General features: G+C 35.7%; 1 protein-coding gene across 3 annotated transcripts in view; it reads right to left on the bottom strand.

Moving 5' to 3' along the window:
* Positions 1 to 16,057, bottom strand: part of ATRNL1 (attractin like 1) — an 806,361-nt gene that overhangs the window by 652,912 nt on the left and 137,392 nt on the right. For all 3 annotated transcript variants that reach the window (XM_059398662.1, XM_059398665.1, XM_059398663.1), the window contains exons 11-12: positions 3,022 to 3,106; positions 1,016 to 1,224 (exon numbers count right to left, since the gene is read on the bottom strand). In XM_059398662.1, coding sequence (XP_059254645.1) covers positions 1,016 to 1,224; positions 3,022 to 3,106 — 294 coding nt within the window. The remainder of the gene's footprint in view (positions 1 to 1,015; positions 1,225 to 3,021; positions 3,107 to 16,057) is intronic.

Below are 16,057 nucleotides of genomic sequence, written 5' to 3'. Positions count from 1 at the left end.
TTTATTTGACAGAGAGAGATCACAAGCAGGCAGAGAGGCAGGCAGAGAGAGAGGAGGAAGCAGGCTCCCTGCTGAGCAGAGAGCCCGATGCGGGGCTCGATCCCAGGACTCCGAGATCATGACCTGAGCTGAAGGCAGTGGCTTAACCCACTGAGCCACCCAGGCGCCCCTCATATTGAATTTGAATTGTGTTTGCAGGTTTTGAGATTCCTCCTACCCTCATTTTAGTTATTCAGTCTACCAGGATCCTACTGCCATTTAACATTTATCCAGTATGGAAGGGGAAAGACTTACAGGCTTTTTAATTAAAAAACCATTACTGCACATTGAAAAGAAACATTATAACAAATACTCATTGGTTATCATTCTTCATAAAGATATTCAGAGGCATCACATTAATCAGATTCACTGAAAATACATTACTAATTGTAGCATAAAAAAGTATATAAAAGTGCCACCCATTTAAAGGAAATTGAACAGTTTTTATCCAAATCATTTACTCATAAATATTTACTAGCAATTTTTCATGTTTGATTTACTTATTCAATATTTTATAATAAGTATTAAACTAAAACATTAGTCATCAAAATTCTAGAAAATCTTTTAACTCTGTGGTTGCCTTGGCAATATTAAAGAAGGAAAAAAAACTACCAAGTGCAGAATAAATTATTTCATTGTATTTCTTAGAAGCACAGTAGTTCTTAGAATATACTTTAAAGCATTTTTTACTTATACAAGAAAATAGTTCATATATACATATATGTACATGACCATGTTATTCGTAAAATATTGGTATATATAATATTACATATAGAATTAAAAGAGAAAACTGAAAATAGCTAATAAAAAATTGTTAATCACTGCTAAGTTCAAACTTTAAAATTCCTAACTAAAGGATTATGAATTTTTAATTCTAAAAGCTATACCAAGGTAACTCTTAGAAGCAAAATGTATTAGTACTTCTAGCCAAGTAGAGAAGATTTATGCCAGAAAGGAAGAAAAAAATAAAAACTACCTGTTTTAGGAGGGCATTTTGCCCTAAGGATATTATTACTATTTCCAGATTCCCAAGATTCACAGTGATTTTTATTCCAAATACATTTTATTCCAGGACCAGCATTCTTACAAAGTTCTTCATCTCTGAAAGCCTTGCAATTTGGAGGCTTGTAAACAAGGATATCATTAAGGAGCACACTAGAAAATCCTCCAAATATATACATGGACCTATAAAAAAAAAAAAAAAGAATCCCAAAGAAACAATATTAAGAAAAGTCCAACTTACTAGTTTGAAAAATAAATTTAAATACATTTATCAAGGTAGTAAATAATTTTTTTTAGAAAATGAAAATGCTGGGGTTATGGACACTGGGGAGGGTATGTGCTATGGTGAGTGCTATGAAGTGTGTAAACCCAGCGATTCACAGACCTGTACCCCTGGAAATAAAAATACATTATATGTTTATAAAAAAATAAAAATTTAAAATTTAAAAAATAGAAATTGAAAATGCCTCTACATGGATAATAAGATACACTTTAGAACTGCTATCTAGAATTACAATTTTTTTTTAAAGATTTTATTTATTTATTTGACAGAGAGAAATCACAAGTAGATGGAGAGGCAGGCAGAGAGAGAGGGAAGGAGGCTCTCCGCTGAGCAGAGAGCCCGATGCAGGACTCGATCCCAGGACTCTGAGATCATGACCTGAGCCAAAGGCAGCGGCTTAACCCACTGAGCCACCCAGGCGCCCTAGAATTACAATTTTTTAATACTGACAGTGAACTTAGAAACAGAATCTGCGTTTCCGTGTTTTACTATCCTCTTACGAAATAAACCAAAGGTAAAATATCAAAAAGATATTCAAAACTTCAATTCAGGAAAAGAAGTCCAGACAATTGCCAAATTGATTCAACTACAAGTGCCAAAGAATTCTGTGCTCTAAAAAAGCATAATTTTTATTTCCAACATTATTAATAAGTAGAAAAGATCAGAAAATGCTTCAATATTATCTTTTATTATTTAAAAAGAGTAAAATAAAAGTCAACCAACACAGTATTGCAACAAAGAAGTCTAGAGGTTTTAGTTATAAACTCTGAATTTCATTTATTACTGTTTTGAAAGCTAACTGATATCAATTACAGAGTTTCATTGTGGTTAACTTCTACGTGCTTTTAGTACCATCCTGAAGAATTTTTACATAATTAGAATAAGGTGGAGAAAAAATAAACCTATAAAAATGTCATTATAAATTACAAATTTTAAGCTAAGGAAAGACCTACTGTTTCCTGCCATATTACCAAATTTCTGCCTTAGAAATAGAAAATGAGGGCACCTGGGTGGCTCAGTTGGTTAAGCATTGGCCTTGGCGCAGGTCATGATGCCAGAGTCCTGGTCTTGAGTCCCACATCAGGCTCCCTACTCAGCAGGAAGCCTGCTTCTCCCTCTATCTCTACCCCCTGCTCACAATCTCTCTCTCTCTCTCTCTCACTTTCTAATGAATAAGTTAAATCTTTTTAAAAAAAGAAAAGAAAAATGATACTAACTTAAAAGAAGGTAACTTAAGGATCATCCCATCCAAAATCCCAAGGGATATAAAGATATTAAAGTTTAAAGACATTAAGGGATTGTCAAAAATCACAGGGTTAATGACAGAACTAAAATGACAATGTAATTCTTCTCACTTTCCTTGTTCTCCTTGATAGAAATAGGCAGCTAGCCTTTTTATCATTTCAGCTTGACCTTTTTTAAAGAAGACATTCATTGTCTGATCTCTACAAAAAGAAAAGAAGGCAGGATGATATTTTTTTTAATATCTTTGGTTTTATCTCAGTTTTAATTCTGTCTGACTGCTCCCCTTTCTCTTAAATATATTTGAACACAAAAGAATGAAGGATACGGTTAACGAACCAAAATGTAGTCTACAGTAGACTAGGGATACCCAATTCCATTAAGTACAAATGATAATTTTTGAAAAGAGTAACAGAATATGTGGATAGTTTGACTGACAAATGTATGTTTTTTACCCATTAATAACAACCGCAGAGTGTCCAAATCTGTTGACATCTCTATGAAGATTTGGTTTTGGTAATATTTTCCATTCATCACAAGCTAGAAAAAAGAGAACAGCAAAACAAAAAAATGAAATAAAACAATAAATCAAGACAAATAATATAAAACCATATTTGGTCAAATTGAAGATACAATAATTAAAATTAGGAAGACTTTCATTAACTTGCCATGACCTACAATTTAATAACACTACTCAACTGGCATCATTCCTTAAATAAAAACAACTTCTGCATAAAATTCCCACAAATAAATTTAAGTGTATGAGAATGATGAAAATGAAAAAAATTAGGGGTATAGTTTTTATTGGAGGATAATTCCAAAGACATATCTTTATTAAATAAATCAAGGCTCATATAGTAAACTGCATGAATACCAATACTGGGCAAACCTATTAGAAAATTAAATTACTAAACCAAATTGTACATTCACGCTTATGAAATTAAATGATATATAAATAATATTCAGTGAAATAATGCCTAAAAATGGAATCATCAAAATAAAATCATAAATGATTTGGTATTTCAAAATAATAGAGTTCATTTTATATAAAACAGAATGACTTCAGTTGCAAATATCTAGAAAAAATTTAAAAACCTAAATAATTCATGAGCTATATAAAAATATGAAAAGAAAAATGTTAATAGAAAACTTTGTATCATTTCAATATAACCTAGCTTCAAAATTGACACATACACTAACATAGCTTTTGAGATGTCAAATATTGTTTTCAGTTACTAGGGACATCCTCAGGACAGTGTTTTAGATTTCATCTTCTTAGACATGCCATATCTAAAGGCAGGCAGTAGTATTTAATAAAAACACATAGATGTAACAAATTTTTAAAAACAAATTTTATTTTTAGGTAGTTTAGAAGCCCTCTGGGAAAAAGAGAATAACCTAAAATAGAGTTAGTTGTAGAAGTTAAAGTTGTAATAAATTATTTGTTTTCCTATTCATGTGATTACCTCTATAACACTAGTAATAAAATAATAATTGGGTTTTAATTCAATATCACTACTAGTGAAGATCAAAGAAATTATAAAAACCAAAATCATGGTTTAAAAAATGAAACTAGAAAACAGACAGCAATAAAACACACCTTGAATTACGTCTCCTGAAGTCTATTCCAAAGAACACAAATTCCCCCCAAGAGAAGTTATTCCTTAGTTTATATAATCTCTCTCTTTAGTTCAGAAAATACATCTGCCTATTAAATAGTCTCAAAAGAGAGTACAGACATATAGAAGCCTAACTATACCTAACACAATGTTCCCAATATTTTATTCACAGAAGCACTTTTCATGTCATACTTTTCACATTAACATTTCTAAGAGCCAATGCTCTGAATATCACATCTTGGGAAATACTATGAAGGAGGCTTATACATACAATTAACATTCTGGTCAAATTTACATGTTACAGTTTATGTAAGAAGTATGCTTACATGTGTATAGTACTATAAAGCTTCCAAAGTGCATTCATCTAGGGGTGCCTGGGTGGCTCAGTGGGTTAAAGCCTCTGCCTTTGGCTCAGGTTATGATCCCGGGGGGGGGGGGGGGGGTCTGCTCAGCAGGGAGCCTGCTTCCTCCTATCTCTGCCTATCTCTCTGCCTACTTGTGATCTCTGTCAAATAAATAAATAAAAATCTTAAAAAAAAAAAAAGTGCATTCATCTACATAATTTAAAACGGTCTTTGTAAGAACCCAATGAAATTGATTCAGCAGGTATTATCATATGCTGAAAATGAAAAATTAGGGGAACTAGGGTGGCTCAATCGATTAAGTGTCTGCCTTCAGCTAGGGTCATGTCCCCAGGGTCCTAAATTCTAGCCCCGTGGGCTCCCTGCTCAGCAGAGAGCCTTCTTCTCTCTCTCCCTCTGCTGCTCCCCCTGCTTCTACGCTCTCTCTTTCTCTCTCTCCCTCCGTCAAATAAATAAAATCTTTTAAAAAGAAAATTAAAAAATTAGATCTAGAAGAAGTTAGGCAATTTATTCAAAGCCTATTTGATTACCTTTGTTTTTCTATAAATTATTATAAAAATATTTGACATTTAAAAGTATATTTGTAGCAGATTCTGAAAGATCATTCCCATTTGGAAAGGGTGACCTGTAAAAGGCATAGGCTTTGAAAAAGAAAGAGATGGGAATGTTAGAGACAGTAAATGAGTTAGAGCAAATAGATTTCAATCATCCCACCCAACACACACACACACAGGGCCAGTGATTTACAAATTGTGTTGTTTATAGTATTCCAACAACAGAATTAGAAACCTGAATATGCTTCAAAGAAATAAAACAGAAAAGAGTCAGATGAAAGAGTAACACTACCAGATACCAGTTTGTTACAAAAATCTCCAAAGAAGAATCTTTAAGATCGTTTGGGGGCAATCTGCAGTCCAGAAAAGAAAATGATCCAACCATCTGAGCTAACCTAGGACTAAAAAGTAAGCCATTTGGCCCAGAATCCAACACAAACCAGGCAAGAAGGAAAGCAGATTTTCCAGATGAGAACCATAGAAATGCTCAGAAAAACTCAGGAAAAAAAGGGGGGGAAAGGAGCTAAGAATAAAGACAAGCATTAACTAAAAAATTGGCTTCCTGAGGATTTCTTCTAATTTCATAAGCCAATTTCTTTTGGTAGAAGATTTTGTTTTCAGCACACAGAACAGCCTAAAAAAATGGCATTACAAACACCTATGTACCACTAACCAGATTTGCCAAACCTAGTATTTGACCATATTTACTTTAGATTTTTTTTTTAAAGATTTTATTTATTTATTTTTTGTCAGAGAGAGAGAGAGCGAGAGCGCAAGCGCACAGGCAGACAGAGCAGTAGAGGGAGAAGCGGGCTCCCTTCGGAACAAGGAGCCCGATGTGGGACTCGATCCCAGGACGCTAGGATCATGACCTGAGCCGAAGGCAGCTGCTCAACGAACTGAGCCACCCAGGCGCCCCTACTTTAGATTTTTTAAAGAAATAAATTCTTACAGATATGACAGGCTCCCTGTGTACTCTCATTCCAATTCAAGCTCCATTAGGTCTTCCTTCTTAGGATGCAACTACTATTCTGTATTTGCTTATCAGTGTTTCTATATATATGATACATATATAGTAATTTTCGTACATGGGAAAGCTTTGCATTAATACAAATGTATATTGTAGTATAGAGTATCAATTCTATAACTTATTTTCAACACATTGTTTTGCTTTTTATTCTCTTCACATTTTAGCCATTTTTATGTGTGCAGTTCAGTGACATTAAGTACATTTATATTTTTAAAACAACACAACCATCCATCTCAGCACTTTATTTTGTAAAACTAAAACTCTGTGCCTCTTAAACAGTAATTTCCCATTCCCTTCACTCTCAGCCCCTGCTAATCACCTTTTTGCTTTTTTTGTCCATAAATTTGATTACTTTAGTACCTCAGATGAATGAAATCATACAGTATTAGACCCTTAGTCTTTGACTTCCTTCCTTTACCAGATCGTTAAGATTCATCCATGTTGTGCTGTGTGTCAGAATTCCATCCTTTTTAAGCCTGATGGCCCATTGTACGCATACACCACATTTCCTTTACCCATTTATCCATCAGTGGACACCTGTGTTGCTTCTCATCTTGGCTATTGTGAATGATGCTGCTATGAATATGGATGGACAAATATCTGTTCTTGTACCTGCTTTCAATTCTTTTGGGTAAATACCTGAAGTGGAATTGCTGGAATTATGTGGTTAAGTCTTGTTTAAATTTTTGAGGACCATCCATCCTCTTTTCCACACCAGCTGTACCATTTTATAGTCCAACAAGGAGTGCACAAGGGTTCCAGTTTCTCCATATCCTTACTTACACTTATTTTTCTATTTCTTGATAATAGCCATCCTAATGGATGTGAAGTGGTATCTCAAAATGGTTTTGATCTGTATTTTCCAAATGATTTTTCATGTGTTCTTATTGGCCATTTATGTATCTTCTTTGGAGAAATGTCTATTAAACAACCTATTTAGACTTATGCACATACATGGTGCTATGTTCTCACTTTAATCATGTTATAACATTCCATATTATGATTATATGAAAACATATTTATCCTTTTAAAGATGAATTAGAGTTTTTTCAGATTTTTTCTACTACAAGTCACATGTTGGTTTGTTCACTGTTACACACACCTTCTTTTGCAAGTTTTGAGAGTTTTTCCAGGTAGTTTTTTTTTTTTAAGATTTTATTTATTTATTTTACAGAGAGAGAGCGATCACAAGTAGCCAGAGAGGCAGGCAGAGATAGAGGAGGAGGCAGGCTCCCCAACAAGCAGAGAGCCCGTCGTGGGGCTCAATCCCAGGACCCTCAGACCACGACCTGAGCCAAAGGCAGAGGCCCAACCCACTGAGCCACCCAGGCACCCCTCTCCAGGCAGATTTCTAAACGGAAAATCACTAGGTTTAAGGAAAGACATAAGTTCAATTGTACTAGATTTCTCCGATACCCATTTGCTCCACAAAGTGTTGCACTGACTTAAATTCACACTAGCCATGCATGACAGCTCTTATGTCACACCCACTCCATTATGTAGCTTTCTCAGACTTTTACATTTTTACCAATCTGATGAAGTTTTTTTCCCTAGTTACTGGTAAGATCAAGCATTTTTTTACAGTAATAGGTCATTTGTTTTCACCCTCCTGTAAAATCACTGTTCAAGTCTTTGCCCATTTTTCTATTTGATTTTTGTTTTTGTTTTTGTTTTAACAAAGATTTTAAGTAATCACTACACCCAATGTGGGGCTTGAACTTAAAACGCTGAATTCAAGAGTCATGTGCTCTTCTGACTGAGCCAACCAGGTGCCCCCAGAATTTTAGTTTTTCGATAATTTTACAAATTCTTTATTAAGTATTCTAAATACTTAATTAGCAATTCTTTGCTAATTATATGCAAATTAACATATATTCTCCTATGCTGTGATGTGCATTTTCATGTAGTTTATGGAGCCTTATTTTACCAAAGTTTGTACATAAACCTGATCAAATTTATCATTTTCTTCATGATTTATTCTCTTTACTCTTAACTCAAGATTTTAAAGATAATTTCCAATATTCTTTTAAAGGATGTACAGTTTGGCTTTAACCATTTGATCTTCAATCCATTTGGAACTCAGTTTTGCATCTTCTCCAGGAATGTAATTTAATTTTTCCCATATATCTTATTTCCTATACCTTTCTGTGTATTACCATATACCAATCTTCCCAGAACCACTATCCTAATATTTACCCTGACCCACTAATTTGTGCCTCACTCTGTTCCTGTACTGGTTTGGTATGTTCTTATTTTGCTTGTTTTCAATCAAAACATCAAAATATATGTATGGGCAAAGTTTAAAAGTCAAATAATCCCACAAGGTTTACCACAAAAAATTCTCCTGCTCCCTATCTTCTCAATGTTTACTCCTGAATCACAGAGGTAAGCACTTTGAATTCTAAAACACTAGAAGAAGCTTGTTTTTGTATTTATCTCCTCATTCTAAATGGCATACTAAGTTCTTAGTTTCAGATAATATCTCTAACTTTCCCTTTAAAAGATGAAGATTTAACTCTTATACAGACATATACACACATACTTCCCTTCCCTCCATCTTCCTCATGTAGTTATAATTTTATTTAGACCAATATTGAGTATTTACTATATATTATTCTATATACAGATAAGCCATGTAGATTATAATTCATTTTATTCTTGAATAACTTTGTATTTTTCCCTGAAAATCATTTTTTTTTTGTTTAGGTTTCTATAGATCTGCTACTTCATCCCTCTTTACTAAATGTGTACAACTTTTCACAACATTTTCGAATATATCAAGCTATCTAGAAGTTTCATTTACTTCTTGAAGACATCCCTACTAAAACTCCATCTTTCTTCTAAAATTCAAACTTGCCTCTGGGCCTGCTGTAGCAAAGGAAGGATTCTCTGCACATCTCCTTATTATTTATTCCTTGGATTTAAATTTTTATCAATTTACATTTGCTTATTTAGTCAAATACGTTAGTAGGAGACATACTTCTGTAGCTTCCAGAGAAAGTGTACATTGTAAGTAAATTTTTGAGAGGTTGCAATTCTGAAAGCAACCATACGATCGTACTACTTATATGATTATTTGATCAAGTTAGAACTCTAACTTGGAAAGCATTTTCAGATATTAAATGTATTACTCTCCAATCTTCTGGCTTCTGATTTTGCTTTTGTAAGACCCTGTCTTATTTCTTTGCTCTACATATGAGCTCTTAGGGTCTTCTTTCTCTCACCACTTTTCATGACCGATTTTGCTACAAGTCTCTTCTGGGGCTATGTGATATTTTTTATTCCGGAAATTCATGTACTTCAAGCCCAGAAATTTTTCTTGAATTATTCATTTCATAATTAATTCATTTAAAATTTTCTGTTCTTTAATTTGGCTACTCCTATCACTCAGCAAATATTCTGGAATAATCATTTAAATTTCCTAACTTTTATTTTACATCTGTCTTTTGTTCATACTACTTTGGAACATAATCTTCATTTTTATCTTAAAATTAATTTGTTATCCTAATTTTAATTTCAAAAGCCCCATTTTTTGTTTTCTGAATGATCTATTTTTAAAAGTTACATTTTTACTTCATAAATGTAACATCTTCTGTCCATAAAGACTAAAGTTTTTATCTCCTTCCAGGATTACGTCAATTTCTTTTGATTTCTTGTTTTTTTCCTATTCATTTGATATTTTCATCAGATTTAGCAGTTTTTTGCAAATGTCTATGATAACTAGCTGCCCTTTCAAGTTGAAGAATAAAGCACAAAAAGACTGTTTGGAAACTCTGTGCTTGGCCAAGACATGCTGTTGACTGTTGGAATACTTTTTGTTTGTTTCTGTTTTGAAATATAACTGAAACGAACACTGTATAAGTTTAAGATGTATAACATGACTTGATGTGTGTGTGTGTGTGTGTAGTGAAATGACTAAACACAGTTTACTTCACACCAAAAATAAATAAATAAATAAATAAATAGAAAAAGAAAAAAATGTTTTCCGCCTTGTTATAACAACTCTTAAGATTTACTCTCTTAATAACTTTCATACATACTATACAGCAGTATGGGGTTTTGATAGGTGGTACTATTTCAGTTGAAGACCTCCAAATGTTAGTTTTTGCACATGCCTTCTCTTGGGCTGGCCAGATTCTTTGAGGTAAATCCTCCAATCTCCTGCCTAGAAGCTATACACCTGGCTAACAGTATTCTGGACCTAAGTAAAGAAAAAAAGCTAACATTTCCATTCATAAGTATGTACACTTTCATCAATTCCACTGTTTCCAAAATTGTACTGACACCCTCAACCATGTTCTGGTACCTAGGTCAACATCCACAGAGAAGAAACTTCTGCCTTTCAGCAGAGTAGAGGCAGGACAGATACTCATCTGCACAAGCTGAAGAAGGGAATTTGGGGATTTAACAGCTAATTGTATAGGTTTTTAATCAAATTTTCTGTTTCAGGTCCACAGCACATCCCATTTTCAGAAATACTTAAAAACTCTAAATAAATAAAATAAGATAAAATACAAAATAAAGCAAAAGTACATGAGAGACAGACAACTCCAACTCAACTCCCAAGTAATGGCAAGAATACTGGGAATGTGTTCAAGACAGTGAAATAGTAGGACCTAGGTGATCAAACAACATATCTACTGATCAAATCACACAGCTAACAAAAGTGAGCAAGGCCCATGAAGTCAAAAGCATGGCATTTTGAGATTTATCCATTGAGTTGCTTCCTATTTAGGTAATAGTTATTTGCACATTTAAAAACTGAACACCTCAAGAGCGCCTGGGTGGCTCAGTTGGTTAAGCATCTGCCTTCAGCTCAGGTCATGATCGCAGGTTCCTGGGATCCATCGGGCTCACCAGGGAGCCTGCTTCTCCATCTCCTTCTGCAACTCCCCCTGCTTGTGATCTCACACTCCCTCTCTCAAATAAAGAAAGCAAATCTTTAAAAAAAAAAAAATAAAAACTGCACATCTCAATTTAGTAACAATGCTAAAAGATCAGGGAGTTGTAATTCACATAATAGTGAATCTTGAAAATAGAAACATTAATTAACTTGGGTGTTTCAATCTAAAGAAAGGAAGACTGAGAAGTCATCAACTGCTCTTAACTAAGAATAGGAAAAAAATAAGTAAAATTTGAGTTAATAGATTTAGATAAACGGAGGAAAAAGGTTGATCACTAAGTAATTCAACTTAGATGTAATGCAGATCCAATGACACAACAACATTATGGATATAAAACTGAATGAGACGGAATTCCTGCCCTGAAGGAAAAACAACAGAATGTGACAAGTCTTAAGAGAGAGATATAAAGAGTGCCATTGGAGTCTCCCTCCAAAAATAGGAAAGCACACAGTTGCTTCTAAAAGTTAATTTTTTAATTGCTATAATAATATTATATAAAATTAACTGAAGAACACATAAAACCCCATAGCCTTTTTTTTTTTAAGATTTTATTTATTTATCTGACAGAGAGAAAGAGAGAGAGAGATCACAAGTAGGCAGAGAGGCAGGCAGAGAGAGAGGGGGAAGGAGGCTCCCTGCTGAGCAGAGAGCCCGATGCGGGGCTCGATCCCAGGACCCTGAGATCATGACCTGAGCCAAAGGCAGAGGCTTAACCCACTGAGCCACCCAGGCGCCCCAAAACCCCATAGGCTTTTTTAAATGGGTAAATCTTCCTAAGATAAGTAGTCATGACTTTTTACCTAATAAAAACAATATACTCATTGCTTATCAATGCTACGTAGTATTTAATTCTGAAAACAACTTGGAGGAGTAAATATTTGTGTTGCCATGTTATAGGTAAGGAAACAGTCTTTAGAGGTTTGGTAACTTCCTTATAGTCATTTAATGGTGAAGTCCATATTCAAAACAAGATCTTAATTACTATATTATACTGTCTCACTATATCATCAAACTATCCTTTTTGACATAAACATTAATGTCATGAAAGTAGTAATATTTTTAAAGTATGCAAGTCCCTGGAGAGAAATTGTACAGTACACTATTAATTTTTAATTACAGATGAGAATAGTTAATTCAGACCAATAATAATACAACACAATTCTACTTGTATAAGTTGGTTGCCTTTTAACATATGTGGTGGTAGGAGATGAAGGCTTTATTTCTATCTGCAAGACATCACCTTCAATTATACTAAAAGTTTACAAAGAATTACAAAGAATATTTGCTATATATATTGATGTTATTTAACAGATATTCATGTTCTCTTCCTTCAGGTCCATGGTAAAATTAAACTCCCACACTTCCCAGAAGTTGGATGTGATAATATGACTTGTTTCTGCCAACAAAATGCAAGTTAAAGTGACACTTGTATTTCTAGATGGAACCACTGAATTACCAATGAAAGACAATGCAATTTCGTCCTGGGTCCCTACATGATGACAATAAGCTAATCTGCCCTGCCTCCAATATTAAACATGTGGTATGAGTGAGAAATTAACTTTTATTGGTCTTTTTTTTTTTAAGATTTTATTTATTTATTTGACAGAGAGAGATCACAAGCAGGCAGAGAAGCAGGCAGAGAGAGAGGAGGAAGCAGGCTCCCTGCTAAGCAGAGAGCCAGATGTGGGGCTCGATCCCAGGACTCTGAGTTCATGACCTGAGCCGAAGGCAGCGGCTTAATCCACTGAGCCACCCAGGCGCCCACTTTTATTGGTCTTAATCCTCTGAAACTTAAGAGATTCATGGCAGACATGGATATGTGCTACCCAGACCTCATTCAAGGAAGGAACTGCTGTCCCTGTTGCTGGGAGAGCTGTTGGTGAGCAGTCATCAGCTGCAAACTACTTCAGCAAGTGCCTCGGTATCTTTGGGCCACTCCACACACAAGGCCACATCTTTTTAAGGATGATCCACATGCAGTTGCTGATCAACATGAAGTTTTAAAGGTCCTGTCACTTCATCCCAACATACCACCCATTTTACCTCCAGAGTTTCTTGTGAATTGAGTTGACTAAGGTTGTCTGTCCAGTATCACAACTCAACTTTTCCTTTTGTCAAATCTTGCTTCCTCCCTACCTTTTCCAAAGGCACTGATTTTAAGGGCTCTCAACAAACATCATAAACACAAAACTCTGTCTCAGAGTCTACTTCCCAGAGAACCCAACTAGGAGAGCTGGTACCAGGACTGACACAAGAAAAGCAGGAAGAAAGATGGAGGTTGTGAGCTGCATCACATACCACCAGGCTAGCAGTGAAGAACCTATCACTGCTGTAAGCATAACGGAGAAAGCCTCTGGCACAAGATGTCATCAACTATTAACTTATACCAGTGGTAAATTAGGAAGGTATGCCAAAGGGAGGGGAATATTCTAGCAGGTGTGAAGTATCAGATGTCTGGTAACAGTTAACTACTAATATACTAAAACCACATGTCTATAGCTTAGCCCCACTGAGCTCTAGAAAAAAGTTAATGAGGGGCACCTGAGTGGCTCAGTCGAATAAGTGTCCAACTCTTGATCTTGGCTCAGGTCGTGATCTTGGGATTGTAGGATCGCGCCCCGCTTTTGGGTTCGTCCAAGAGTCTGCTTGTGATTCTCTCCCTCTAGCTCTCCCCCAACTCTTTCTCTGTCTCTCAAATAAATAAAAGCTTTAAAAAATAATAAGATAAATAGGTGGCATATCTTATTGGTGATAAGCCAATCACCTGGGTGGCTCAATCAATTAAGCGTCTGCCTTCAGCTCAAGTCATGATCCCAGAGTCCTGGGATTGAGTCCCACATCAGGCTCCTTGCTCAGCAGGGAGCCTGCTTTTCCCTCTGCCTGCCACTTCCCCGCTACTGCTCTCTCTCTCTCTTTCTCTCTGACAAATAAATAAATTACATCTTTAAAAAATAATAACTAAATAAAAATATAAGAAAGGCCAAGAAAGCCAGAGGCCCTCCTTAGTCCCATATATAAAGGATGCCAAGTACAGAAAGTCTGCAAATTAAAGAATGTCTGCTATTTCAAAGTCAAGAGCCAGCTAGGAAAAGAAAAAGATCATGACACATGGGTTGGGGACATCTGAGTTGACCCCTCTGATAATCTACCCAAATTTTCCAGAATCATTTGAGACAACAGAAGTTGTCCACCCTACCCTGCATAGATAGTACTAGTCCTTGCTTAAACACAATGCAGGCTTCTCTCCAGCAAGACTTGTGCCCCAGTTCAGAATCTGTTCACTCCTTCCCTATTGGCCATTGAGTCAATAATCTTGGCTCAGCATAATTCAGCCAGGGACATGCTGTGACCGCTAAGGAAGGAAAGGGATGATGCCCCAAGTATCTGGAAGACCTAGAAAGCAAATATTGGCAGAAGTTGGGGAAGTACACATTGTACTCGATAATAAGCGGAAAGTGACCCAAAGGGCCTTATATTGTGTTAGGGAAGTTTACAGATTTAAAAGCACTCTCCCAAGATGTAGGATTTATGCCCTGAAATGGACCCCAGGAGATGGTGTAAGCTCACTATCAAAATGACTCCTATTTATAGCAAAGGAAGCAATCAACAAAATGAAAAGGCAACCTACAGAATGGTGGAAAATATCTGTAATTCATATATCTGTTAAAGGTTTAATATACAAAGATATACAAAGAAATTGGCACAACTCAGCAACAAAAAGAAAAAAAATCCAATTAAAAAATGGATAGAAATGTTCATCACTAGCCATCAGGGATATTCAAATCAAAACCACATTGAGATACCACCTTACACCAGTTAGAATGGCCAAAATTAACAAGACAGTAAACAACATGTGTTGGAGAGGTTGTGGAGAAAGGGGAACCCTCTTACACTGTTGGTGGGAATGCAAGTTGGTGCAGTCAATTTGGAAAACAGTGTAGAGATTCTTTAAGAAATTAAATATAGAGCTAATTTATGACCCTGCAATTGCACTACTGGGTATTTACTGCAAAGATATAGATGTAGTGAAAAAAAGGGCCATCTATACCCCAATGTTCATAGCAGCAATGGCCACAGTCGCCAAACTGTGGAAAGAACCAAGATGCCCTTCAATGGACGAATGGATAAAGAAGATATGGTCCATATATACTATGGAGTATTATGCCTCCATCAGACAGGATGAATACCCAACTTTTGTATCAACATGGAAGGGACTGGAAGAGATTATGCTGAGTGAAATAAGTCAAGCAGAGAGAGTCAGTTATCATATGGTTTCGCTTATTTATAGAGCATAAGGATAACACAAAGGAAATGGGGAGATGGAGAGGAGAAGTGAGTTGGGGGAAACTGGAAGGAGAGATGAACCATGAGAGACTGTGGACTCTGAGAAACCAACTGAGGGTTTGGAGGTGAGGGTGGTGGGAGGTTGGGTGAGCCTGGTGGTGGGTATTATGGAGGGCACGTATTGCATGGAGCACTGGGTGTGGTGCATAAACAATGAATTCTGGAACACTGAAAGGAAATTTAAAAAAAATAATAAATAATTTTTTAAAAATGAATAGAGGAAATGAACACATATTTTTCCAAAGAAGACATCCAAATGGCCAAAAGGTATAAGAAAAGGTATTCAGAAGTGCCTAGGTGGCTCAGTTGGTAAAGTGTCTGCCTTAAGCTCAGGTCATGACCTCAGGTCCTGGGATCAAGCCCCACATCAGGCTCTCTGCTAAGCAAGAAGGCTGCTTCTCCCTCTCCCTAGCTGTGTGCGTGCTCACTCTCTCTCTCTCTCTCTGTCTAATAAATAAATAAATAACAAAAAAGGTGTTCGATATAGCTAGTTATCAGGAAAAAGCAAATCAAAACCACAATAAGCTATCACTTCACACGTTAGAATGGCAATCACCAAAAAGAAAAGAGATATCATGTGTTGATAAGGTCATGAAGAAAAGGGAACCCTGTGCACTGTTGGTGGGGATTTAAATTGGTTCAGCCACTGTGCCTCAAACAGGAAGTTTCCTCAAAATA

This window comes from Mustela nigripes, chromosome 4 (genome assembly GCF_022355385.1).
Source record: "Mustela nigripes isolate SB6536 chromosome 4, MUSNIG.SB6536, whole genome shotgun sequence".
Lineage (NCBI taxonomy): Eukaryota > Metazoa > Chordata > Mammalia > Carnivora > Mustelidae > Mustela > Mustela nigripes.
Note: the sequence above shows the minus strand (reverse complement) of the source record. Positions and strands in the feature narration are given on the sequence as shown.